Below are 27,023 nucleotides of genomic sequence, written 5' to 3'. Positions count from 1 at the left end.
AGATGTTCAGGTTAATTGGCTTGGTATAAATGTAAATTGCCCCCAATGTGTGTAGGATAGTGTTAATGCGCGGGAGTTGCTGGTCGGTGCAGACTCAAAGGGCCTATTTCCATGCTGTGTCTCTAAATTAAACTAATTGTAACTTTCTGGTTTACATTATCATTTCTTTGACAATGATTTTAACGTGATGGTGAATTGTAGCTATGAGTAGGATTATCTGGCCCATTATGAAATAAAATAGAAATTAGAATTCCCATTTCAAACACTGAGAAATTACAACTTTTCGGTTTTACTGATGCACAATGAAAATCAGTCTTGAAACGTGGAATTAGGTTACTTTATTATTGTCACGTGTACCGAGGTACAGTGAAAGTGTGCTATCCAATCAAAAAAAAAGACTGTACATGATTACAAACAAGCCTTCCACAGTGTACAGATAAAGGTAAAGGCTAGTGCAAGATATAGTCCGATAAAAGGTTGTGCAATGAGGTAGATGGACGACCAGGTCCGCACACATAACTGGTGAGAGGATGGTTCAGTTGCCTGCTAACACCTGGGAATAAGCTGTCTTGCTTTCCGACCAAACAGATGTTATTAGCAGACTTAAAACCACCTGATCATAGGATGAAGGAATAGTAGAGTTTGTTTATATTATAGAATTTGTGATGAAAAACTATTCGGAATGTTATTGCATTGAATGTATTGCAGTTAGTCTCTGTAACCTCTGCATTGGAAGCGGGCATTGCTGACACTGGCATTGGATTAAATTTGACGTAATGATTACAAGATTTTGCATGTTCTCAATTTCAATAAAAGATAACAATCTGTGAGAAATTAAATGGCAAACATGCATATTTTTAAATTTGCTTTTTATCTATAAGAAACAATGGATTTGTATAATGCTGGAAAAGTCAGTGTTTATAGGCTTTCCTTTAATAGGAGTGACAATGGTTTGAAAATAAATTTGGGACATCACTTGTTGAACTCCAGTTTAAGTGCATTTTTTTTCCTTTTGTGTTTTAAGAGCATAAAAGTTTAAGATTGGTGAGTGTTCATTTTTGATCCTGGAGAATGGCATTCATTTCAACCACAGTATTAAATAAACCAACTGGCTTGTAAGAGAAGGACAGTGTACTATCAAAGAAACAAAGCTGGAAATAATTGATACTTTTCCCATCTTCCGTACCTCCTCATTCCGGTGATGTAAAGAAATGACTGATAGTATTGTGCAGATCTCCAGATAACATCTTGATTGTAGTTTGAAAGTTGAGTTGTCTAGTGCAATTAGTCATACAGTATGGAAACGGGCCCTTCGGCCCAACGTGCGCACAGCAACCAACATGCCCCATCTACACTAGTCCCACCTGCCTGCGTTTGGTCCATATCCCTCTAAACTAGCTGTCCAAATATTTTTTTTTAACTTTGTGATAGTACGTGCTTCAACTATGTTTCATAGACCATAGACTTTGTGTATTAAAACAAAAGTTGCACCTCAGCTTCCTATTCAATCGTTCCTCCATCACCTTAAACCCATGTCCTCTAATTCTTGATTCCCCTACTCTGGTTTAAAAGACTGTGAAAAGTTGCTTGGATGTGTTCTGTATGCAAAAAAAAAAACATGACCTTGAATATAGCTGTTTGTTGCCTAATCCATATCTTCTCAACATCAGTAAAGGAATGGCTGGTATGTCATTGGCAAGTGTTGTCAAGTAATATTTCCTGACTGATGCACATGTTTCATTTTGCTATGCTCCAGACTTAATTACAGCTTCAAATGTGGGACAAAAGGTTGGTGGTGGTATTAGAAAGGCTAACTCAATATCAAGTGTGGTATCAGAATCCTTCTAACATGGAGGGTCTGTTTCCATTGTGGGTAGCTCTGGCGGCTCTATTATTGTGACTTGGCATCAAGGGATAATGAATCCCAGCTGGAGGTGCGTCCAGGGCAAAGAAAGGAGGTTGTGTGTGTTCGAAATCAATCATCCCAGCACAGGACATTGTTTCAGGAGTTTTGGGGGCAATTTCTGTGTCCAGTCAAACCAGTTCTTGAGGCTCTTTTGATGCTCTTCATTCATGGGTTGAATTCACGACTCTACAATTTATTATGATCTTGTGCAGGGCAGTTCAAACTACGATATGACCAGAGAGACTGCTTTTCATGGTGCGCCCATAGAAATTGATGGGTCATTGGAGACGTGCTGAATTTCCTTTGTTGTCTGAGGAAGTGGAGGTGTTTGTGCGCTTTCTAGGTTGTAGCGTCAATTTGGTTGGACCAGGACAAATTATTAATGATGTTTATGCTGAGGAACTTGAAACCCCTTGCCATTTCCATTGTCGCATCATTAATACAGGCCATGTGCTCCACTCCGCTTCCTGAAGTCATCATGCAGCTCTTTTGTTTTACTGATGCTGAAGGAAAGGTGGTTATCTTGACACCCAAACAGTCTTGTTTTAAGCACAATTTTCCACTTTGTTCAGAATTGTATAATGAAATAAATACTCTGAAGTTCAATGGAAACACTCGATACTACTTGCAATGAAACCAGTTGAAGATAGTTAACTCATTTCATGATAGGAAAGGGCTAATTAAGGTAGCAAGCTTGAAGGAAGAGAGTGATTTTCGTGTTTGTCTCTTTTGTCCCTTTCAGGTGCACAAGAGCAATGTTGTAATACAGAAAATGCAACAAACCAATTTAGACAAGCAAGATCCCACACAGCATTTGTTTTGTTCGAGATCAGTTTAAAAATATTGTTGAAAAATAAATATTATTGAATACACCAGGAATAATTCAAAGTGCTGGAGGAACTCGGTGGCTCAGTCAGCATCTGTTGAGGGAATGGACATTTGGTTGAGACCTTTTTTCAGACTGATCGTTTCTGAAGAATAGTTCAGACTGAAACATGTCTGTCCGTTCGCTCAACAGACCTGTTGAGTTCCTCAAGCATTTTGTTTTTTGCTCAAGATTCCAGCATCTGCAGTTTCTTGTGTCACCAGGAATTTGCTCTTCAGAATAATACCGTATGATTTTTAATTTGCATCCACTTGAGATAATAAACAGAGCCTGATATGATGCACTGAGCTGTGGTTGATGCAGATGGAGGACGGTTAAAAATCAAATTATTGAAAACTAATGGCTGTTGTGGGTATGGTGCTAACTAACATGACTTTTTTTTTCATTTTTGTAGGTACCGTTGGGAGTGAACAAACAGCCACAACTTTCCTAACGACGAAATTGATTGAGACCATGGGGACAGAGACTGTAAGTTCTGGCTGATTTAATTATGGTTTCTCCAGTTTCATTCCTTGGTTTAAGGATAGTTTCTTTTAAGGATGTTATGTATGTCTGTATGATAGAAATTTATGGATTTTTCTCAAAGTGAATGGAGAGAAGGTGAATTGAATTGAATTGAATCCTTTATTTGTCATTCAGACCTTTCGGTCTGAACGAAATGCTGTTGCCTGCAGCCATACATGTAATAATAACAAAACACAATAAACACAAATTAACATCCACCACAGTGAGTTCACCAAACACCTCCTCACTGTGATGGAGGCAAAAGTCTTAGAGTTACTGTCTCTTCCCTCCTCTTCTCCCTCTGCGCCGAGGTGATACCCCACCGGGCGATGGTAAGTCAGTCCCGCGGTTCAAGCTCCGCGGCACGGGGGTGGTCGAAGCTGCCGCCCTCCAGTCCAGCGGACGCAGCTGTTGCAACGGGTGCTCCGGAAAACAGGCACCAGCCTGTGACCTGCGAGCTCCCGACATTGTCCTCCACTGGCCCGCGGCCGAGCCCCGGATCCAGGTCGCCGCCGCCAGAACGCCGCCTCAGCCGCCGGAGCACCGTCTCCGCCCCGCACCGGGCCGCCCACACGGCAGCGTCTCAGCCCCGCACCGGGCTGCCCCCACGGGAGCACCTTCCAGCCGGGAGCCGGTCCGCCCTCACCGGGGCGCCTTCCAGCCGGTAGCCAGGCCACCCACACGGCAGCGTCTCAGCCCCGCACCGAGCTGCTCACACGGGAGCGCCTTCCAGCCGGTAGCCGTGCCGCCCGCACAGGAGTGTCTCAGCCCCGTGCCATCCGCCCTCACCGGAGCGCCGAGTCGTGCCGCTACCTGGACGTCGCCACAGCTCGAAGACGGCCAGCCTCGCGTTGGTGAGTCCTGGCTGGCTCTACCTCCGGACCCTCGAGGTCGGTCGCAGGTTGGAGGCCGCCAGCTCCGCCATTAGGCCTCAGCGCAGATGGGGGAAGAGAAGGGGAATACGACAAAAAAGTCGCATTCCCCCGAAGGGAGAGACAGAAAGCCCTGTTTCACCCTCCCCCCACACACATAACACCACCTAATAACCAAAAAAATTACTAAACTAGACAAAAAAAACAACACAAAAAAGTAAAAACAGACAGACTGCAGGCGAGCCGCAGCCGTATCACAGCGCCGCCACTTCCGGAAAGAGATCAGCACGGTGGTACAGCCAGTGGAGCTGCTGCCTTGTAGTTTCAACAGCCTGCATTCAATCCTGTCCTCCTGTCCTGTCTGTGTGAATTTGTACGTTTTCCCTACGACCACATGCTTTCCTCCCGTGTGCTCTGGTTTCCTTCCACATCCCAGAAAAGTGTGAATTGGTATATTATGTGACCACTAGATAACCCCCAGTGTGTAGGTGAGTGGTAGATTCTAGAGCAAATTTATTGTTATATGCCAGGAATAAAATGGGATTAGTAAATGGGTGCTTCAATGTTGGCATTGATTCTGGGCTGAAGAGCCTGTCTCTCTGCTAAATGTCTTTGTAAGAGGGAGGGGAAAATGTGAAAGAGGGGAAAAGGGCAAAACAGTAGTACAGTAATTAATATTGTCATCTCGCAACTATAGGATTACGAGTTCATTCCTGGTCTTGTGGAAATCTCCCATTCTCTCCATGATCTTGCGGATTTCTGTCAAGGCCACCAGGAAACACAAGGTTGATGTTCAACTAATTAATTGCTCTGTTGGGAGCCAGCATACATTAAGTGGGCTGATTGGCTTCCTTCCCTATCATGAGTAAACATGTAAGACCATTCTGACAAGCAAAATAAGTTAATTAAATTTAAAATTGAGGATAGCTGAGGTCTATTCCACTATTGGGAGAATCTTGAATGAGGGGACATTGTTACAAGATTTGGACACAGTCATTTAATACTGAGGTTTGTAGGAACTTCTTGCGCAAGGTGGCAAATCTCGCTGGAATTCTCCACTCAAAGGTTGTGGAGGCTGGATTTAAAGACAAAGTAGATGCATTTTTGATTGGAATTTGGGACTCTGGGGAAATACCACAGAAGGGCAGCATGGTGGCGCAACGGTAGAGTTGCTGCCCTACAGCGCTTGCAGCTCTGGAGATCCGGGTTCGACCCCGACTACGGGTGCTGTCTGTATGGAGTTTGTGCATTCTCCCCGTGACCGCGTGAGCTTTCTCCGAGATCTTGGGTTTCCTCCCACACTCCAAAGATGTACAGGTTTGCCGGTTAATTGGCTTGGTATAAATATAAATTGTCCCTAGTGTGGGTAGGATAGTGTTAATGTGCGGGATCACTGGTCGGCCTGTTTCCGTGCTGTATCTCTAAACTGAGCTAAACAAAAAAAAAGAGATGATGCGTGGGACAGGTTTGAGGGGCTGAGAAGCTTATTCCTGCTCCTATGTTTTTGTATTCTAATATCATCAAACTATCTTGAAAGTGATAGGGGTGAGTAAAATCCTTTGATCTAGTTAGCATCCAAACTTGGTCATTTGAGTATTTAAATTTTGCCTTCAAGAAGTCAAATGATTTTGAACTTACCTCTTCTAGCACTTGCTGTCCAAACATTTTCATCTTTTGAATATCACTGAAATCCTGAATATCACCTCTCCGAAAAGCGGTCCCTGGTGGGAGACTGCTTTTCGGAGCTTCCGCAACGGCGACTTCTCCCGCCCGAGTTGCGGGGTTGAGGATGACGTGGAGCGGGGCCTTACATCGCCCGCCGTGGCTTTAATGGCCGCGGGACTTATTTACCATCGCCCGCCGGGGGCTTTGAGTTTGACATCGGGAGAAGAATGGGGAGTGCAGGGGAGAGATAAGACTTTGCCTTCCATCACAGTGCGGAGGAGATTCGCTGTGATGGATGTTTATGTAAATTGTGTTGTTTCTTGGTTCTTCTTGTTTGTATGACTGCAGAAACTAAATTTCGTTTGAACTTCTGGGTTCAAATGACAACAAATAAAATCTAATCTAATTTAAATTTTGTATCTCTTTCGTTTCTCTTTGTATTGAAATTGTTTTGCTTTTACTTTGGCTGTACAATCATTTTTTTTTCACTATGGTAAGTTTCTCCTTTACTGTAATCTTTCTAGATTGTTGAAACTAACCTCTATGTTGAAATTGGTTGTTCTTATGAATTCTTAATGTAGACCAAAATAATCTAAATCTTATCTATTATCTCAATAATGGCATTCCTAGTCGTTATCTTCTTGCAATATATTTTTTTAAATACTGTTCACATTTTATTTGCTTCATGTTGTCTGGACATTAACAGTATTGTTTGGACATTAATTTAATTATTTCCTTAATATGTAGAGCTTCTATCACCACATTACATTTACAAGCGAATAGATGCAAAATCATCAGTTCTGACTTTACAATAGATCATCAAAAATATTTTGAAAAATATTTCTGAAGAAGGTTCTCGACCCAAAATGTGACCCATTCCTTCTCCAGATGTGCTGTCTGTCCCGCTGAGTTACTCCTGCATTTTGTGTCTACCTTAGACACGTCTACATTTTGTGTCTACCTTTGTGTCTACCAGCATCTGCAGTCCTTTCCTACTCATCAACAATATTTGCAGCTTGGCATGAAAATTGCCACTGCACTTCCCGTTCTTATTCAATGAATGAAATTGCCAGAGAAAGATTTTTAATTTGTGCAATGAATTACTGAGACGAAGGGACAATGAAAGACATGATAAATTATAGAAAAGTAAATAATACAACGTTTGAAAAACAGCTGCAACTCTGAAATCTTGTAAATGTTATCATAGAGTAAGCTTGAGGGCAGTGATACAAACTGCAATATAAGAGACGAGAGGTAGTGTATAATGAAAGACTTAAGCAGCAGAAATTGCTGCATCTGGAAGTGACAAAGAATTTCATGTTAAAATTAACTCACTGGGGGCTTTCACGTTGAGAAGAATAGACTAGTCAAAAATTAAAATAATCCTTTCTATTGATGGAGATTAAAAACCTTTCCATAAACACTTAAACCATTCAATTATTCTATCCAAACTGTTGATTCTTCTCCAGCTCTATGCCCGGGTACAACAGCAGCATTCATACAGTATTTATCTTATCCATTTTTTACCATTTGCGTATAATGATATATTTCAGATGCCATTGTGCTGTCTATTTATCTTGTTTAGTTCATTTTAATTCCGAAGTGTTTCTTTAATCCCATTATACCTCATTACTTTGTACCTTTGGTAAATGTATATAATGATTATATTGCAGCTCTTTATTGAAATATTCATATTTTTGGAAGGAAAGTAGTCGAAGGAACATTATTATTTTATAGTTCCCTTGACATGCAAGCCAAAAAATTGTCTTGTATCACTACATTTGTTCTGATCTTGTTGTCTGCTTTCCATAAAAGTGAAGTGGAGAAAAGGTATGTTAAAATAGAATCCAAACTGAGGTGAGATAAAGCCAGAGTTGAATGATAAGAAAACTTTTGGGAGGTGAGGAGAAACCAAGATAACGTGAAATAGCTTCATAAGGTAACTTTTGAGAAAACATTTTCAGTGAAAATGCATCTTTGGACATCTAAAGCTAAAAGATGCAAAAATTTGTGTTTTGGCTCTTTCTACATTTGCCAATAAGCATTTTGGGCATTTAATTTGACAAATCTGCGAAATCTGGGAGAAATATCCTCGTTTCACTGCGCAAGTGATGAAGGGAATTTGCCTCTTCATCGTGTCAGTGATGGAAACTTCGACAAAAGTAATTAACTCCACGTATCAACAGTTTTGTCATGTCATTGGAAAATAATTTATCTGATTTCGATAGTTTTCAGAAAGCATTCTTTATTTTCCGATTACACTGTATCAACTTGTATGCTCTGCCATTTAAAATTTGATTGTGCTTGAATTCCTATGTACTGAGGGACTACAAATTATAAACTATCACTATTGCAATATATGCATAAATGAACGGCTAATATATTGCAGTGAGTTGCACTTATCCTCGTTACATTCAGTAAGCTGTTTTGGAAATAATCTTATTCTAGGAGGGTGTTCAGTTGCTTTTTGAAAAGTGTTAGTGTTCCAAGGTGGTTAATCCTCTTTGTGCCTACCTCTGATCAACATCAGTATAAATTAACAGATGCATTTGCTCAGAGACGGGGAAACCATTGATTATAATTGGCATTCTCCAATAGAAAAAACATATCTAATTGACTATTTAATTCGTGAAATTTAACAATTTAAACATTTAGTGAAATGGTAACACTTTTTTGTTTTGATGCTTTCAATTCCATTTTGTATGTGAAGCTATTTCTTAAGGTGGGAGGTTTTGTTTAAATATTGAGTTTCATCATGATGCATTAAAAAAATGTGTCTGCATTTGGGTTAAACATAGCACCAATCTTCAAAACGTCGTGAAATTAGATAAAGTGGCACCATGACATGACCACAGATTTATGTGCAAAAAAAAGACCACACTGTTCCCGTCAGGAGCTAAATGCAGAGTGTTGGAAAGTGAGTCAGCTTTGAAGATATCTCTCCATGGCAACTATAGCACAGCTAAAGAAAAGGCTGCTGTGGAAGTATGGAAAAACTCAAGGGACTTGGTGATCTTCTTTGTGTCTGGCCTGCTTGACACTTGACTCCTGAGTATTCCTAACCCCCTGTAAGGTGCGGGCTGATAAAGGGGCCATTGATTGCAACATGCAGCTTAGAAGTGATCTTAACAAAAGTGATCAGTGAATGATGCACCAGTGAATCAATGGAGGTGATGTGGACCATTGAAAAATGCAGTGGACGAGACATTAATATGACATAGTAAATAAACCCTTTTAATTATTTCATTTTTGAATTTTGTGTGGTGTCCCTTATTATTCTGTGAATCAACAGTAAAGATAATAAATTGCACACACAATCCCCAATGCCTGCATGTAATGGACTATACGAACACTTTGAGACTCATGTCATCATTAGATTTTCAACTGACAATGGGCAAATGCACTAAGGTGATTCTCACGTGCAAGTGTGTAGAAAAATGACCCTGTGTGATCAGTAGCATTATCAACCATAGGTTAAATGGATTTTAGTTTCTGTTTTACAAAATATATTAAGCTTGTCAATGTTATCATCTTGTCTCTAATGTGTTTGTCTGCCAGTGATAAAATTAAGTCACTTCTTTCCCTTCCAACATTTTAAATGCACCTCTGCGGGCACACACACAAGCACACTCCCTTCTTCGGTATTCCTGATAGGGCTTCCTGACTTTTCTCTCTACATGTCATATGCTTTTATTATCCTGTCCTTTTAATCTATTTCTGATACTGAAATTTAAAGCCCTCCCTCTTACACCATCCCTTTAATCACACATTCATTTCATCCATCCTCAAGTTCTGCACTTACCATCTTGTGGCACAAGAGTTAATTCAGAGATGATAACCTTAAGTCATGTTCATCTGCTTTGTACCTAACACTCAGTTTGCAAAACCTGAGACTCTTTTTACTTGCGTCCTAGTACAAGCATGGACCATGACCTCTGGTTGTTTTATCTCAGCTTGTAACTCTACCATGACATTCTAATGCTGGCATCATGGAGACAACATGCCTTCTGGATTCATGTATTTGGCAATAGTAACATCTGTCTGTCCTAATTTTTGAGTATCCTACAACCCTTTGGGTATGAATAACCTTGTGATGCTTCCCACCAGTGTACCTGAAGGTTTCTCTGACCCAACCTAGTCCCTCTTTAGTTCCTCGATTATTCTCTGGGGTCAGCAGTTTGACCCAGAATCTCCATGACCCCCTGCCTGCCTCATGCCACTGCTGTAGGTGATGGGAAGTCTGAAGCAGGCAGTGGTCAAAGAAGAACATCGGCTTGATGTCTGACTGCAATTCATTTGGCCGAGATCGGATGGCTCAGCCCATTCCCAGATTGGCTTCCCCTCATATGAGGGGAAGTCAATCTGGGAATGAGCTGAGCCATCTGATCTTGACCAAGTGAATTGCAGCTCTGCAGGATTGCTGAAGGCACTGTACAGCCTTGCCAATTTTACCTTTCCCATCAGCAGCCAGGAGGTGTTGTCCAATCTGTTGTCAGCACAACCGGACAGTCTAGCCACATCGACGATGCAGTTGAATTCACCAGCCCGGATGTTGCCAGAATTGAAAGACAACCACCTGCTCGCTCTGCACGGGGCGAGCTGTGCACATTTATAAGCAGGTATGGAGAGATATGGTAAATTACATCCACCATGAGGAGACTCCTCCCCAAACTCCCTGACTTCAGTGATCGAGAAGATCCTTCCCTGCAGCAGAATTCCCAGACCTGAAATATGACCATCATTGCTGCTCGGAACATACCGACAGTATGTGGGGTGGCGACTACAACTACCTCTAATAGCTGTGGAGTTGTGGCAGCCCACACTCGTGTGGGGTTATACTTGGGGCTCAGCAGCACTTGTTTTTGTAAACTATGCTGCGCATTGTAGTGGCCTTGGAGCTTTTAAGAACTGGGTTTAGGAGATTCGCAATGCTATTGCAAACAAAATGAGCTGAGGAATTTCACCTTTACCTGCACTCCATTTCTCCTTCAAGTGGTGATTTGAAATTGCTTTGTCTTGTGACATGCAAGGGAAATAGGCATTTGACAGAGGACATGAAAACATAATTCACAATGCATTAAGAAAGGATAATGGTATACGCAGAAGAATGGAGCAATGGGGTGGGGATGTGAAAGAGAGAGAGTAGTTATACAATAACTAGTCAAGAGTCAAGTGTTTTATTGTTATATGTCCCAGATAGGACAATAAAATTCTTACTTGCTGCAGCACAACAGAATATGTAAACATAGTACATAACGGGAGAAAAAAAAGTTCAGTGTTTCTATATACACATGCACGCACACTTAATAAATAAATAAACAAATATAGTGCAATAATAATAATAGTTTGTTGTAGTTCAGAGCTTATTTGTTGTCGTGTTTAATAGCCTGATGGCTGTAGGGAAGAAGCTGTTCCTGAACCTGGACGTTACAGTTTTCAGGCTCCTGTACCTTCTTCCCGATGGCAATGGTGAAATGAGTGTGTGGCCAGGATGGTGTGGGTCTTTGATGATGTTGGCTGCCTTTTTGAGGCAGTGACTTCAATAGATCCCTTAGACGGTGTGGAGGTCAGAGCCGGTGATGGCCTGGGCAGTGTTCACAATGTTTTGCAGTCTTTTCCTCTCCTGGACGTTCAAGTTGCCGAACCAGGCCATGATGTAACCAGTCAGTATGCTCTCCACTGTGCACCTGTAGCAGCTCAAGGGAATCCTCTTTGACATACTGAATCTCCGTAGTTTTCTCAGGAAGTAGAGGCGCTGATGTGCCTAGTAATTAGAACATGGAGAACCAGTAATTAGAACATGGAGAACTCCATTCTTTGCATGTGTGGGCCATCCAGCATTAGGTAGTAAACTCGCTGCACTGGAATGTCTTGTCAATTTGTACGTTCCAAAGAAATGTATGCAGTCATGCTTATTTATTAACTTTTGATTTTTTTGGGGGGAAAAAACAGAATAGCCACTCACACAACCAACTAGTAGAATTTGGTTAAGGCATGTGATTCATTTCATGTGTACATTTTGGTAACCTGACCAAACCTGTTGTTTGCACCTATAACCTCAGATTGTTTGCGGATGCGATGTCTGGCAGCTGATGAAAATATTAAACTGTAGTGAAAAATTGACATATTGCAAAATTAATGTAGGGATGTTTCATTGATTTCATTTACACACTTTATCACGTTAATTAGTTGTGGCCTACCAATTATTCCTTCATACCGCACTGGAAAAATTGTCTGTGCAGTTTGTTTCATTCCATCCCTGTTGTTCATGAGAATATTATCCGCCCTAGATTTTGCACTTTATTAACTGGATGAAACTGAAAGCTGCCATTGTGTTACATTATTGAGAGCAAATTTCCATTGGATCACTTCCGTTCTGTCCATTGTTATACGTGCGAGTTTCAGTGATCATATAATTGAATTTGCATTGGAAGGTATTGTCATGACGGATCAATGTTTGCAAAATTGGCCATTTTTTATCGTGCATATTTGTACCACAATCATTAATGTCTGCAAACTTTTCAGACGGTGCTCCGTTAAATACTGGCAATTGTGAAGTTTCAGCAGTTTGGAAAAATATAACCTTTCAAATTACCTTAAATCATCAAATAAAAGTGGGGTACTAATTTTCTTGAAATAATCCTTTCTTTTGTATAAAATAATAATAAAATAATAATGTGATAAAATGAGATACTGATCTTCCTCTTCTGTTGCCTTTTATTTTTCTTGTTATTGGCTAGATACAGAGAAATATGCTGAAGATGACAAATAGCTGAGAAATAGTTTTAGTCTTTTTTAATTGGGATTAGTGGGATTCCCTTTCAGAAAAATGATTTTAAGTATTTCCTCCCACCTTTCAAGCATGCTCCTTTGTAATATCAATTGTGGCAGGTTCAGATGATAAAGCTTGACATGGGATTTGCGCCTTCATAACGTGTTTTATTAGTAGCTTTGAATTCATAATTTTTCTTTTCCCCATACCTAATGATTTTTAATATCTTACCAAGTATCCAAAGAGACAATAGAAATATGATACATCCAAAAGAGGGAGCAAAATATCCTGTTCTTCCCCCCCCTCTCACTCCCCCCCTCCCCCCCCCCCCTCTCTCCCTCTTCCCCCCCTCCCTCTTCCCCCCCTCCCTCTTCCCCCCCTCCCTCTTCCCCCCCTCCCTCTTCCCCCCCTCCCTCTTCCCCCCCTCCCTCTTCCCCCCCCTCCCTCTTCCCCCCCCTCCCTCTCCCCCCCCTCCCTCTCCCCCCCTCCCTCTTCCCCCCCTCCCTCTTCCCCCCCTCCCTCTTCCCCCCCCTCCCTCTTCCCCCCCTCCCTCTTCCCCCCCTCCCTCTTCCCCCCCCCTCCCTCTTCCCCCCCTCCCTCTCCCCCCCCTCCCTCTTCCCCCCCCCCTCCCTCTTCCCCCCCCCTCCCTCTTCCCCCCCTCCCTCTTCCCCCCCTCCCTCTTCCCCCCCTCCGTCTTCCCCCCCCTCCCTCTTCCCCCCCCCCCTCCCTCTTCCCCCCCTCCCTCTTCCCCCCCTCCCTCTTCCCCCCTCCCTCTTCCCCCCCTCCCTCTTCCCCCCTCCCTCTTTCCCCCTCCCTCTTCCCCCCTCCCTCTTCCCCCCTCCCTCTTCCCCCCCTCCCTCTTCCCCCCCTCCCTCTTCCCCCCCTCCCTCTTCCCCCCCCCTCCCTCTTCCCCCCTCCCTCTTCCCCCCCTCCCTCTTCCCCCCCTCCCTCTTCCCCCCCTCCCTCTTCCCCCCCCTCCCTCTTCCCCCCCTCCCTCTTCCCCCCCTCCCTCTTCCCCCCCTCCCTCTTCCCCCCCCCCCTCTTCCCCCCCCCCTCCCTCTTCCCCCCCCCCCCTCTTCCCCCCCCTCCCTCTTCCCCCCCCCTCCCTCTTCCCCCCCTCCCTCTTCCCCCCCTCCCTCTTCCCCCCCTCCCTCTTCCCCCCCCCCCCTCCCTCTTCCCCCCCCTCCCTCTTCCCCCCCCCCTCTTCCCCCCCTCCGTCTCCCCCCCCTCCCTCTCCCCCCTCCCTCTTCCCCCCCTCCCTCTTCCCCCCCTCCCTCTTCCCCCCCCTCCCTCTTCCCCCCCTCTCTCTTCCCCCCCTCTCTCTTCCCCCCCTCCCTCTTCCCCCCCCTCCCTCTTCCCCCCTCCCTCTTCCCCCCCCTCCCTCTTTCCCCCCCCCCTCCCTCTTCCCCCCCCCTCCCTCTTCCCCCCCCTCCCTCTTCCCCCCCCTCCCTCTTCCCCCCCTCCCTCTTCCCCCCCCTCCCTCTTCCCCCCCCCCTCCCTCTTCCCCCCCCTCCCTCTTCCCCCCCCTCCCTCTTCCCCCCCTCCCTCTTCCCCCCCTCCCTCTTCCCCCCTCCCTCTTCCCCCCCTCCCTCTTTCCCCCCCTCCCTCTTCCCCCCCCTCCCTCTTCCCCCCCTCCCTCTTCCCCCCCCCTCCTCTTCCCCCCCTCCCTCTTCCCCCCCTCCCTCTTCCCCCCCCCTCTCCCCCCCCCCTCCCTCTCCCCCCCCTCCCTCTCCCCCCCCTCCCTCTTCCCCCCCCCTTCCCTCTTCCCCCCCCTCCCTCTTCCCCTCCCTCTCCCCCCCCCTCTCCCTCTCCCCCCCCCTCTCCCTCTTCTCCCTCTTCCCCCCCTCTCCCTCTTCCTCTCCCTCTTCCCCCCCCTCTCCCTCTTCCCCCCCCTCTCCCTCTTCCCCCCCTCTCCCTCTTCCCCCCCCTCACCCTCTCCCCCCCTCGCCTGGTTTTTCAGGCGATTGCCAGCAACTTGACAATCTCCCCTCCCTCTCCCCCTCCCTCTCCCCCTCCCTCTCGCTCTTCCCCTCCCCCTCCCCCTCCCTCTCCCTCTCCCCCCCCCTCTCCCTCTCCCCCCCTCTCCCTCTCCCCCCTCTCCCTCTCCCCCCCTCTCCCTCTCCCCCCCTCTCCCTCTCCCCCCCTCTCCCTCTCCCCCCCTCTCCCTCTCCCCCCCTCTCCCTCTCCCCCCCTCTCCCTCTCCCCCCCTCTCCCTCTCCCCCCCTCTCCCTCTCCCCCCCTCTCCCTCTCCCCCCCTCTCCCTCTCCCCCCCTCTCCCTCTCCCCCCCTCTCCCTCTCCCCCTCCCTCTCCCTCTCCCTCTTCCCCCCCCCTCTCCCTCTTCCCCCCCCCTCTCCCTCTTCCCCCCCCTCTCCCTCTTCCCCCTCCTCTCCCTCTTCCCCCTCCTCTCCCTCTTCCCCCTCCTCTCCCTCTTCCCCCTCCTCTCCCCTCCCCCCCCTCCCCTTTCTCTCCCCCCCCCCTTCCAAACGACTTATCGTACACTGCTTTAGCCATCTTAATTACTGCGCCAACCATCCTGTTCATCGCGGTGTGTGTCTGTATCATCTTGGCTTTGCACTGTGCATTTCACTCAAGACAGCGCCCCCCCCCCCGCTTGCCCTGTCCCCCGCCTGCATAACGGGCTGGTGAAGGAGGCTGTGTGTGTGTGTGTGTGTGTGTGTGTTCCATTCAGACAGTAGCAGTTCCAGTTGCTGGTTTTTCAGGCGATTGCCAGCAACTTGACAATCGCCGGCAGTCACCTGAAAAATCGCCTAAGTGGGACAGGACCATTATGCTCCCCCAGTAAGTTATGCTCTCCCACTCCAATGCATACATTTTTCACTTCTAAAGACTAGTTCCGACCAAAAACGCTTTCTGTCGATTCCCTCCACAGACACTGCCTGACCCAATGAGTTCCTCTAGCAGTTTATTTTAACACAAAATAGGAGCAGGAATCGACCATCAGGCCCCGCAAATCTACCCTGCTACTCAGTTTGATAATGGCTGATCTATGCTGGCGTAAACTCTTCTATGTGCCAGTTCCCACAATTCCTCGATCTTTCAAATATTTATCTACCCTCCTCGGGGGACGATAATGTCAGACTATATCTAAGAGAAGTAATTTTGGTGGGCCACAATTTTAAATGACTGGCGCCTTATTTTGTAGCTATGACCCCCTTTTTTTTGGTCTCTCAGCATCAGTGGGAACATGTCAACATGCACTCTCTCAGGCCCTCTTAGTAACAAAGTTAAACCAAGCAAGATGGTATTGGAGCACTGATTGATAAACTTGTGCCTGATGCAGTTTTTGATTGTGAGATACTTCTTTCATAACCTATGCTTTCCAATAATTATGAAGCACAGTGTAAATTAAACCATGTGCATTTGTCATAAATTTCAAGCACATTTTGAAGCCATTGTAGAAAGCGCTTGCAAGTCCATTAAAATATTTTAAGTGCACAGAAAATGCCAAAATTTGTGGTGCTTCCAGTGGATGGACAGATATTTGAAGCATGTATCCAGTACAATAGCTGACTGCAGCTCTCTGCAGTGGGAGCTGCCTGTGATGCAGTACAGCTTGCACAGCACTGAGTGATGCTCCGTAGGAGGAGCTACAATCCCATTTCACTCCTTTCCCCTCCCCCTCCCCCTCCCAAGCAGTTATACAGCTATGTGCACCTGCAGCAGAAAATCAGCTGATTGGACAAAGTCTGGAAAATGCTCCAGTTACATGATTCACTTCCCAGGCAGTGTGTTCTCATCATTTTCTGTTTGATAGCAGAGCAGCAGCGATGAAGGGGTCTGTGCCGGGACTGGATAAATCCTCTGTGAATCCGTGTAGGCTTCATGCACTGCAGAAACATACCAGCCTCCACTGAACATGAGTCTGGCTGCTCATGTCAGCTGTTCCATGCTGAATTGCTTTGTGAGTCTCTGCTGCTTTTTTTTTACTTCTATTGGCTTTGAGACCTGTGCAGCCATGGGATGCTAGGTAATTTTTCAAATGCGACATGAGAGGGAAAACAGGCAAGGAATCCTGAAAATCATGGACCATTTTGCTGGTATTGGGAAGGCAAGGATGGCTGGTGACTAAGCATATTCTGTTCCAAAGGGCTGAGACAGACATTGCTTTCAGGTGATCATGTTGGTATGTGGCTCGGCGTTACTGAGGAATGTTTCTGATATTTATTTTACTGATTTTATTTCGTATGTTTAGTTCACGCTATTTTCATTCGTGTTTTTAATATTTTCTTGCTCACAACATTTTCAATGTTATAATGCAAACAATATGGTGCTTGAATCTTAGAGGAATGAAAGTAGGGCTGGTATTTGTAAACTAAATGTTTGAAATGTGCTGATTTTGGTGACCGATAAACAGTGCTGTTATCTAGAATCGCTGATGAAAGGGTGTCTCCAAAATCTCTATCAAAATAAATGCTGTTGTTTCTCTGAAGCTGTGGCATGTTGGGAGGGGACTGTTACAATTACAAATGCACCATTTGAAGTTTTATTGTGTAAAATCAAGCATTCTTCCAGATTGATTTTAATCACTGCTAATAAAGATTGTGAAAGGTTGCAAGACATACCTTTTGTTACAAGTCTCTGCACATACCTTTTGTTACAAGTCTCTGCACATACCTTTTGTTACAAGTCTTCTGCACTCAATTCCAGTTAAATACTGTCGATGCTCCTACTGGGGTGTTTCGAGTCGGGGTTAAATATTTACCCAAGATTGTTACACAAAGGGTTCTTGATAAAAAAGATTTAAAATATTGGTTCGGAAATCCAAATTGAAGGGCAATAGAATATTGTGGATTTAGTGGAGGGAAGCTCCAGATTTAAAAACAGCAGAGCACAATAGGATTTGGCTGGAGATGGCCTAGCTTAATGGGATGCAAAGCACAATGGTGATTTATATTGTTAGACCCAGACTAATTTAGAACACTCAAGAGATTGCAGTAGCAGGTCCTGTTTGATGAATTTAGGGCTAGCAGAATCAAGGGGTATGGGGAGAAGGCCGGAACGATTATGGATGATCAGCCATGATCACATTGAATGGTAGTGCTGGCTCGAAGAGCCGAATGGCCTACTCCTGCACTGATTGCCTATTATATATGAATTGTAGAATATTAGTATTAACAGTTTAGAGTTTGGATTGATGGTTTATGAACAAGGTTTTGGTAAGAACAAATTAGATTGATTGCTCGACAATACAATGAATGATAAAAGAAGGCCCAGATGAATATATTGTGAAATACAGGAGAGATTTGGGATGATTTGTAAATTAAAATTGCTGCGGGAAGGCCAGGTATTCAATATCTATTTACATGGTAAATAAAATAAATTATTTAAAGTTAATGCATTAAGTTTCAAAAATACATAACCTGCTGTACAAAATGAAGCTGTGATCATATGGATAAGTCAATTTGAGTACTACCTGGTATTCTTTCTGAGAGCCGCATGTAAGTGCATGATACTGAACCAGTTCTTTGCTGCCTGATGCCAGGATAATTCATTTGATAGGATGATCTAATTTTCATAAATAATAAAACGTTCAACTGCCAAAGATATGTATTTGCTGTAAATGCAGTGTGAATGTTGCAGCTTGTGTGAAAGATGAATTCCATCTTCATCAATCTTATGATTGTCCAATTCAAATAAATTGTGTCACATTTGGTGTAGTTGCTGCCCCCCCTCACAGAGACCAGGGTTCAATTCTGACCTTGAGAGTTGTCTCTGGAGTTGGCACATTCTCCCTGTTATCACTTGGGTGGGTTTGTTGGTTAATTGATGTCTCCATATTGCCCTGAGTGTGTAGGCCGTGGATGAGAAAGTAGGATAACATAGAATGGATGATAATGGCTGATGTGGACTCGGTGGGCCAAAAGGCTTGTTTCCATGTTGTATCTCTCAAAAAATATTTATTGATTATTCCATTCTTTTGGCAAGGACAGAGCTTTATATTGAATATATTAATGTATATTGATGTTTTTCACACTTGTGAATGTATAGATATTACACAAAATGATGTGCTGGTCATGTACAATGTACAGTATCTGCTTAATGTTGTGTATGATACCCAACATATGGGGCGCCTATGATGCACTTAATCTGTTGTACATTCCACAGTACCTTATTGTTTCAAGCTTTGTCTGCCTAATATTACAATGTCTCAAGTATCCATGTTCAACTAAATCTTCAGCCACCACTGGAAGGTCAAGCATAACTAGATTTGTCTAGTTGGAGGAGGAGGAGGCATGAAGCAATTTAGACATGAAATAAGTGATCTACGCAGGAGAGACTGCTGGAGTGCAAAAGTATTTTTTGTCAAAGGTTTACCCACAAAAGTAGATGTTGCCAAAATCTCAGTAGAATGGGAAATAGTAGTAGAGAAAGTGAATGGGGTAAAACTTGATAAGAAAAAGGTACATGATGGATGGGTTATGCTTAAAATAAACAACTCGCTTGGTCTGCATGGAATGCAGCTCAGGTGGCTGAGAAAGACGAGGATGAATGTTGCGGGAGGATCTATCTCAATCATCCAATTCTCCTTGGACTCTGAGGAGATGGAAGGGGTGCAAGGACATGCAACGGCAGTCAAGTTAATTTAATCTTGGTGATGGAATTTAGAAAAAAGAATTGGGGACTATATTAACAACCACTCGCAAGGGATTGCACTGATAAAAAGCCAGCAAAGATTAACTCCTGAATTCCCCCCTTCCCCCCCACCCTAGCCGGCCTACCAGTCCCCCTGGTCGCTTCTCCAGCCAACAATGGACCATTATGGGCTCCACATTTCCTGAAGTCATCTGTTGCCGGCCCTGATTTGTTCTGGCCTTATTATTGCATCCAGTTTATCCCTTCTGTTGTGCACCCCCCCCCCCCCATATTTCCTTATATTGGTTCTAAAGAGCATGCCCTTTATTAAATTGTAACTCCCCCCCCCCCCCCCCCTCTTCCTTCCTTCTTAGACGTCTCATGATGTGGTCCCAGTTTATTCCATTTTTTCCCCCATGGCAAACTCGCTCATTGTCCCTGGAGCCGGTCATGTGAATCTCCACTGCAGCCCCCTCTATGGCATTATTTTTTTATTAGGTAAGACTAAAACAGTAGATAACACTAAAGTCCTATACAAACGCAGTAAGATATCTATGCTTGAGTAATAAAATCCTCCCCATTTAATGGTTAACCTGTCTTTTGTGTCTTTCATTGGTAAACTAGCATCCAGAGTTCTTTGTCCCCACCTTCTTGACCTGTACTTGTTTTTATTTACAGGGTGAAGAAGGGCCACCCAGTTTGGAGTACATCCAGGCCAAAGATTTATTTCCACGGAAGGATCTGGTGAAGGAAGACGAGGACTTGCAGGTACTGTCTGCAATGATGCTGTTCATGAATGGGAATTTGAAGTTTATGGAAGCCCTTTCTTTGCTCTTTCAATTTGGAATGTGGGGGGATGGGGGAAGCTGAGATATCAGACATCTTAAAACACACATGAAGTAGGTATAACCATTTTTTTGGACATGCTTATGTAAGGTCTGCTTTTAAGAAATTTTAAATAGTCCAACTTTTGCAATTGGACTAAAATAATTGTAATCATTAAGGTTTAGAAGAAAATGAATGCCACGATAGATACCGAAGGTTGAATGATTTGAATGAAGGTTGCTTGTAATTTGACATTGATGTTCTTTTCCAGTGTCACGTGAGACTTTGTTTGGTCTTGTTGTGTGGTACTACTAGGGTTTCCTTGTGGAAGAATGAAACAAATTCAAAATAATTACTCGTGTTTCAGCAGCCATTTTAAGAGTAATTTGCTGCTGCACACTTGTAGATTTTTGTTATGATGGTCAAGGCTAATGTAGAAATTGCAGATTGTTCCACACAAGAGGTGCTTGGTAGGTTGGGTGTTAGGTATATTGTAAGATGGTGATAGTTGCTCCTTGCAGCAGTTTAGCAGGGCTTCTGCTCCTAGTATGTAAAGACAAGATTCTCATGTCATCCCAAATACTACTTTTCTGCTTTGTGGGATTATAGTATAGGGAATTTTGATGGGAATGTTTTCATATATTTTCAACAAAGCTTTAAGCACATTCCATGGTAGACCTTGGAACAGTGTGCCTAATGGTGAGTTTGGTGTTGTATACGCAGAACAGTCTGAACAATGGAGTTGACTGAATGTGGTGTGGGCCTCAATGGTGGAGAGATAGGCCTAAGATAGGCCACTGACATTGGTTATCCATTTAGTAAATATAGAGGATTTGATGGGCACCATATTGATGGTATCTTTTCAGTGCTTTAAATTGCCCAATTCCACTGACAATAGACTTTTCACAAATTGGAGGGAAAAAATTGGGCGGAGAGATCATATTTGTCACACCACTCCTGGGTTTTGTTGAGGGGGTTCAATGGGCATGAGATGGTCCCGATTGTCGGTCAGCCGGTGTGTGGTTTTTCCACCTCTATGCTACCTACTCATGTTTCCCTTTCCCTTTCCCTTTTGTGTGAAGGTTAGTCCATGTGTTTTGTGTTAAGTCTGAGATCTTGATCTTCAAGCACCCTTTTCTTCAGTTGATTAACTGGAGGCTATGGTGCAGAATTGAGAGCAGTGGTGAGTTTTCACAATGTCTACCTGTGCAACATGTAGATTGGGGGTAGTGCCAGGATAATGATCTTCAATCAGATTGGTTCTCTTCAGTTAGGATTGCATGCCATCATAAACCAAATACGAGATCAAGACAATTTCTGTTGGCAGCATAATTTGAGACGTGTGTCCCTTTTAATGCAGTCAAGTGCTGGTGAGGTTGAGAAAGGCTATTTATAGTTTTTGATGCCTACATTGCTCTGGATTTGTGAGATGACATGGAATGAAGGTCATGTCCATTGGGCCTGACAAAGGATTGAGTCCACGGAGCATTTGAAGAGCAGCTCTCCATCCACTGTAAGAGGCAGTTGAAGAAGACCCTGGCAATGACTTTCCCTGTAGCAGTCAGGCGCATAGCTTTGTAGGTACCACAGAAGCACATCTTTCTTGCAGATGATCAAAATCATGGTATATCCGAGGCCCTCCAAAGTACCTTCCTCTTTTCAGGTATGGACCAGGTGGATTCATGACAGAAGCTTCTCATTCCCAAGTTTGAGATCTCAGCTGAGTTGTAGGACATGACCAACAGGACAGGCAGTACTAATGGAAAGAAAGAAATTGAGCCAATGATATTGCTGTAACGGTGTTATTTTTCTTTGCACCTTTTTAAATTTCATAATCACTTTAACCCTTTAACCAATTGGTCATGTAATTTATCTGGGAGTCTATCTACACCTCTGTCTAAAGAAGGATCTTGACCCGAAACATCACCTATTCCTTTTCTCCAGAGATGCTGTCTGATTCGTTGAGTTACTCCAGCTTTTTGTGACTATCCTCTGTGTAGCATACATGTTATCAGATATCTATCTATTTATTCTGTTCTCTCTACAGAGGTGGTGGTGGATGGGATAAATAAGACAGACATCTGTGATAGGATGAGACCAGGTCAAATGGGTTAATAGAAACAGTTAGAGGTAATTACACTTTGTGTTGCTGGGTTGTAGGACATGACCAATAGGACAGGCAGTACTAATGGACAGGAAGAAATGGTGCCGATGTCATAGACTTTGATAGGCCTGACTTTGGGTGAACTGGGGATGGGGACTGGACATTGTGCCTTCCCCCACTGTGGGGGTGTGATTTTTTTTTTTGTGTGTAAGTTAATATGTTAGTCTGTGTCCAAGATGGCTGTCGGAAGGGAGAGTGGACGCTGGCGCGCTTTAGCTGCCGCTGCTCTCTCTTCACATTGTGTTTTTTGATTTTTTGTCTTTGGAGCGATTTCTGTCTTTAATTTGTGTATTGGTGATGTCCTTATTATTTATTTTACTCCGACTATATGTTTTTTCTCTTCTGTTAATTTCTGTAAGGTGTCCTTGAGACTTTGAAAGGCGCCCGAAAATTAAATTTATTATTATTATAGACTTATAGCTTATTGCAATAGAAGCTCAGAATCTCTCATGCAGACTGAATGCAGGCACTCTACATAGCAATCCACAATTTCCATTGCAGAATGCCATACGCAAGATTAGAAGCACATGCAATTTTTTAGACTTCCAGTCTATTATCATGAACCACTAATACAGTGTTCCAGTATACAGATTGATTACTTTTTGAGCTATTTGGTGAAGAAGAGATTTACATTTATATGGTACCTGTTGCTACCTCAGTACATTTCAAAGCATTTTGCAGCCATCAGAAAACTCTTGAAGTGGCATTCCATTCATAATGTTATTTTGCATTTTCCCAATTTCCAGTCCTGCTTGCTGTAACATTTTATAGTGAATTGGAATATAAATACAATTCAGTTAAGAGACAATGTTATTGGTAATGTAACATTTTTTTAAACAACTGATGTGACAAAATAGTTAAATTGGTATAGGCAAAATAAATCGATTGGGATGTAACAATAAAGACCTCCGCAATATCCATGACTATTTTTGAAGCTTTTGTCATGACAAGATTGACAATTTCATTCACATTCTCCCTTTGATATTCAGCCTTGAGTTTGGATTTCTGATTAGGACTTCTACCAATAAGCTGACTTAAGGGGGAAAAAGTTATTTGCAGTCGTTAAAGTACGGAATCTGGTTTCTGATTACCAGCACACATCTTTAATCATAGTATTGGGTTACAAGTTGATGGCTTTGGAGTTGGCTAGAAGTGGATTACTGTTTTGCCCTTTAAAGTAAGAGCTACGTGGGAAGAAAGCTAAATTTGACTATGGCTAGTATTCACACATGCTGCCCTCACTAGACAGGCCAGTTCTAGGTTCTTATTTTGCACATAATTCATGCCAGTTGTATCTGATCAGCCAATTGTCGGAGTTTAATTCAAACCTATTCATTTCACTGACCCTGGTGTCACTATCACTTGTTACAATGCAAAAATAAGGATTACCCCTGCCGTCATTTATACTGTGAACAGACACAGATTCTGTTGTCCCTCTGCAATGCCTAGTTATCTTATTCACCACAATGTTTAAAATACCAGGAATTCCTTCCTGTAATATGGTGCCTCCAAAATGAGGGCCACAGATTAAATAGTCTTCAGATCATGAATAACAGCCATGAAAATAGTTTTGAAATAGGACAGGGACTATTGCAACATTGAAGAAACAATTAGGCAGGTATATGGCTAGGACAGGTTTATAGGCATATGGGCAAAATGCAGGCAGGTGAGACTAGTGTAGATGGTACATGTTAGTTGGCTTGGGCAAGTTGGACCGAAGGACTTGTTTCCACATAGCATAACTCTATAACTCTGAGGTGGGAGATCAAAGTGAATTTGATAGAGGGGAATGTAATTTTGTGGAACGTGTGAAAGGACCTTTGCTTGTCAAACAAAGCAACCATAAGCTTATCATTTATCTAGTTTCTTATGTAAGAATCGTGAAATAAAAATAATGCAATTTTAACATTGCCTTTTTTGTTCACAGATTCCTTTTCCAGTACTCCAGGGTGAAGGTGTGGAATACCTGGGCCGTGCAGATGATGCTATAATTGCTATTTCCAATTACAGACTGCACATTAAATATCAGGACTCTTTAATCAATGTAAGCAGTACTTTAATAATCATACACAGTATTTTAATAAATGACATTAAATCTCCTGTAAGCTTACAACAGCTTAGTCCGACAGGTTTTTACAAGTTTTCAAAGCGTATCAGATAGAATTGCATCTACTATCATGTTAATCTATTAAATTTTAGTTTGCGGCCACATCCCTTCTGTTAATGAGAATATGGAATTCACTCTTAGTAGTACAGTTTGTATACTAAGAGTAGTACTCTTAGTATACAAACTTAAAGCACACGGTATTGGGGGTTCAGTATTGATGTGGATAGAGAACTGGCTGGCAAACAGGAAGCAAAGAGTAGGAGTAAACGGGTCCTTTTCAGAATGGCAGGCAGTGACTAGTGGGGTACCGCAAGGCTCAGTGCTGGGACCCCAGCTATTTACAATATATATTAATGATCTGGATGAGGGAATTGAAGGCAACATCTCTAAGTTTGCGGATGACACTAAGCTGGGGGGGCAGTGTTAGCTGTGAGGAGGATGCTATGAGACTGTAAGGTGACTTGGATAGGCTGGGTGAGTGGGCAAATGTTTGGCAGATGCAGTATAATGTGGATAAATGTGAGGTTATCCACTTTGGTGGCAAAAACAGGAAAGCAGACTATTATCTAAATGGTGGCCGATTAGGAAAAGGGGAGATGCAACGAGACCTGGGTGTCATGGTACACCAGTCATTGAAAGTAGGCATGCAGGTGCAGCAGGCAGTGAAGAAAGCAAATGGTATGTTAGCTTTCATAGCAAAAGGATTTGAGTATAGGAGCAGGGAAGTTCTACTGCAGTTGTACAGGGTGTTGGTGAGACCACACCTGGAGTATTGCGTACAGTTTTGGTTTCCAAATCTGAGGAAGGACATTATTGCCATAGAGGGAGTGCAGAGAAGGTTCACCAGACTGATTCCTGGGATGTCAGGACTTTCATATGAAGAAAGACTGGATAGACTTGTTATACTCGCTAGAATTTAGGAGATTGAGGGGGGATCTTATAGAAACGTACAAAATTCTTAAGGGATTGGACAGGCTAGATGCAGGAAGATTGTTCCCGATGTTGGGGAAGTCCAGGACAAGGGGTCACAGCTTAAGGATAAGGGGGAAATCCTTTAAGACCGAGATGAGAAAAACATTTTTCACACAGAGTGGTGAATCTCTGGAACTCTCTGCCACAGAGGGTAGTTGAGGCCAGTTCATTGGCTATATTTAAGAGGGAGTTAGATGTGGCCCTTGTGGCTAAAGGGATCAGGGGGTATGGAGAGAAGGCAGGTACGGGATACGGAGTTGGATGATCAGCCATGATCATATTGAATGGCGGTGCAGGCTCGAAGGGCTGAATGGCCTACTCCTGCACCTATTTTCTATGTATCCATGTACATCATATTATTGAAATGTAAAGAAATAGGAGAATTGGGAAGGGGCGTATTTTTTCATTGAAGAAGTCAAGTCGATAGTAGTTTGATTCCTCCATGGAACTTGTATTAAATGCTGAGTTTAGGTTGGCATTCCTCTGTAACAAAATGATCTGTTTTCCAATGGTGAGTTTGCTCGTCTGAATCTCCAATTTATTTTCTTCCTTCTGTCCTTGTTTGTTTTGATCTTTCTCCTTGAAGATCTTCATTCCCTACTGTTTCTGTATAACTCTTGAAAACGCTGTCTTTTTTTATAAATACATCTTCCATGTTCCCTAACTGTTTCATTTACTTCCACATACAGAATGCCTAGAAATAGTCTGATAATTTTCTAAGAGCATAAATTATTACTTCCCGACCTTGATCTTGCGCTGTTACTCTCACCCCCATCTATACCTTCCGAGGATCTAGCATCCTGCCAGTTTGATTGGGCAGCTTATTGATAACCACATTTTCCTTTTTAAATAAACCTTTCACAACATGATTAATTTTCTCTTAATTTTCCATTTAAGCAAAATAAAATATTTTCAGTTGGCATAAATTACAAACTGTTTCATGCACAAACACTGCTCTGTTTATATTGAGTGGACTAAATTGTTAATCATTCTATCTGGAAATCTAAACCAAGTATTAATTATCATTTGTAACATCCAATTGCTTCATAGGTAATCAGTAATTTGAAAACATCTTGTTTAGCATATCCCGACCATTATAATAAAGTCAACCAAATATAATTTATTCACCCTTGATATTCCAAAAGTATGTCCATATTGCATTAATTCTCCAACTCATCTAGTGAAGCCCATCCTTTGCGTAACATGATGACTCAACTCCAAGCAGTCTTCCAGCCACATTAGAAACAGAAGAATTTGGTGTAAATGCTGAGATAAAAGATCAACGATGCATTTAATTCTGTTTCTTTTTCAATGCATACTGCCTGACTTGAGCATATACAACAATTTTAGCATCTATAATTTTGCTTTGAGTTTCTAGGAGGAACTGGCCTAACTGCTCATTTCTTTTATAATAGGGCATAAACCATAAGCATTTCATATGCCTCCTTAACCACCCATTTACCGAGTAGCTGATCTTTGGGACCTGAAGAAATGTATTTGGTTCCTGTAATCCTATATAGTTTTTTAATTGCTTATTATTCATTGCATATCCCCTTGGCTTTGCTTTTTGCCCTCTACAAATGCACAATATGACACTTTTCCAGATAGAATGCATTTTATTACATCTCTGCTGACCTGATCAACTTCCTGCAGTCTACAGTTCTTTTGCTATTAATCACATGATTAATTTTGATATTGTGTTCAAGTTTCTTACTAGTACACCCTACTTCTAAGTGCATATACATATATATATTC

The 27,023-nt window shown here is 43.1% G+C and overlaps 1 protein-coding gene across 11 annotated transcripts in view; it reads left to right on the top strand.

The window, feature by feature from the left end:
* The window catches only part of mtmr4 (myotubularin related protein 4), a 94,608-nt gene that overhangs the window by 24,124 nt on the left and 43,461 nt on the right, over window positions 1-27,023 (top strand). For 7 of the 11 annotated variants that reach the window (XM_033046104.1, XM_033046106.1, XM_033046108.1 and 4 more), the window contains exons 2-4: window positions 3,187-3,260; window positions 19,879-19,968; window positions 24,117-24,233. In XM_033046104.1, the coding sequence (XP_032901995.1) occupies window positions 3,246-3,260; window positions 19,879-19,968; window positions 24,117-24,233 (222 nt within the window). In that variant the 5' untranslated portion in view covers window positions 3,187-3,245. Of the gene's footprint in view, window positions 1-397; window positions 401-3,186; window positions 3,261-16,247; window positions 16,529-16,575; window positions 16,751-19,878; window positions 19,969-24,116; window positions 24,234-27,023 lie in introns of those variants that run through there. The other 4 variants (XM_033046109.1, XM_033046103.1, XM_033046107.1 and 1 more) reach the window with 3 other exon arrangements.

Source organism: Amblyraja radiata, chromosome 28 (assembly GCF_010909765.2).
Source record: "Amblyraja radiata isolate CabotCenter1 chromosome 28, sAmbRad1.1.pri, whole genome shotgun sequence".
Lineage (NCBI taxonomy): Eukaryota > Metazoa > Chordata > Chondrichthyes > Rajiformes > Rajidae > Amblyraja > Amblyraja radiata.
This window is presented reverse-complemented; position numbering and strand designations above follow the sequence as displayed.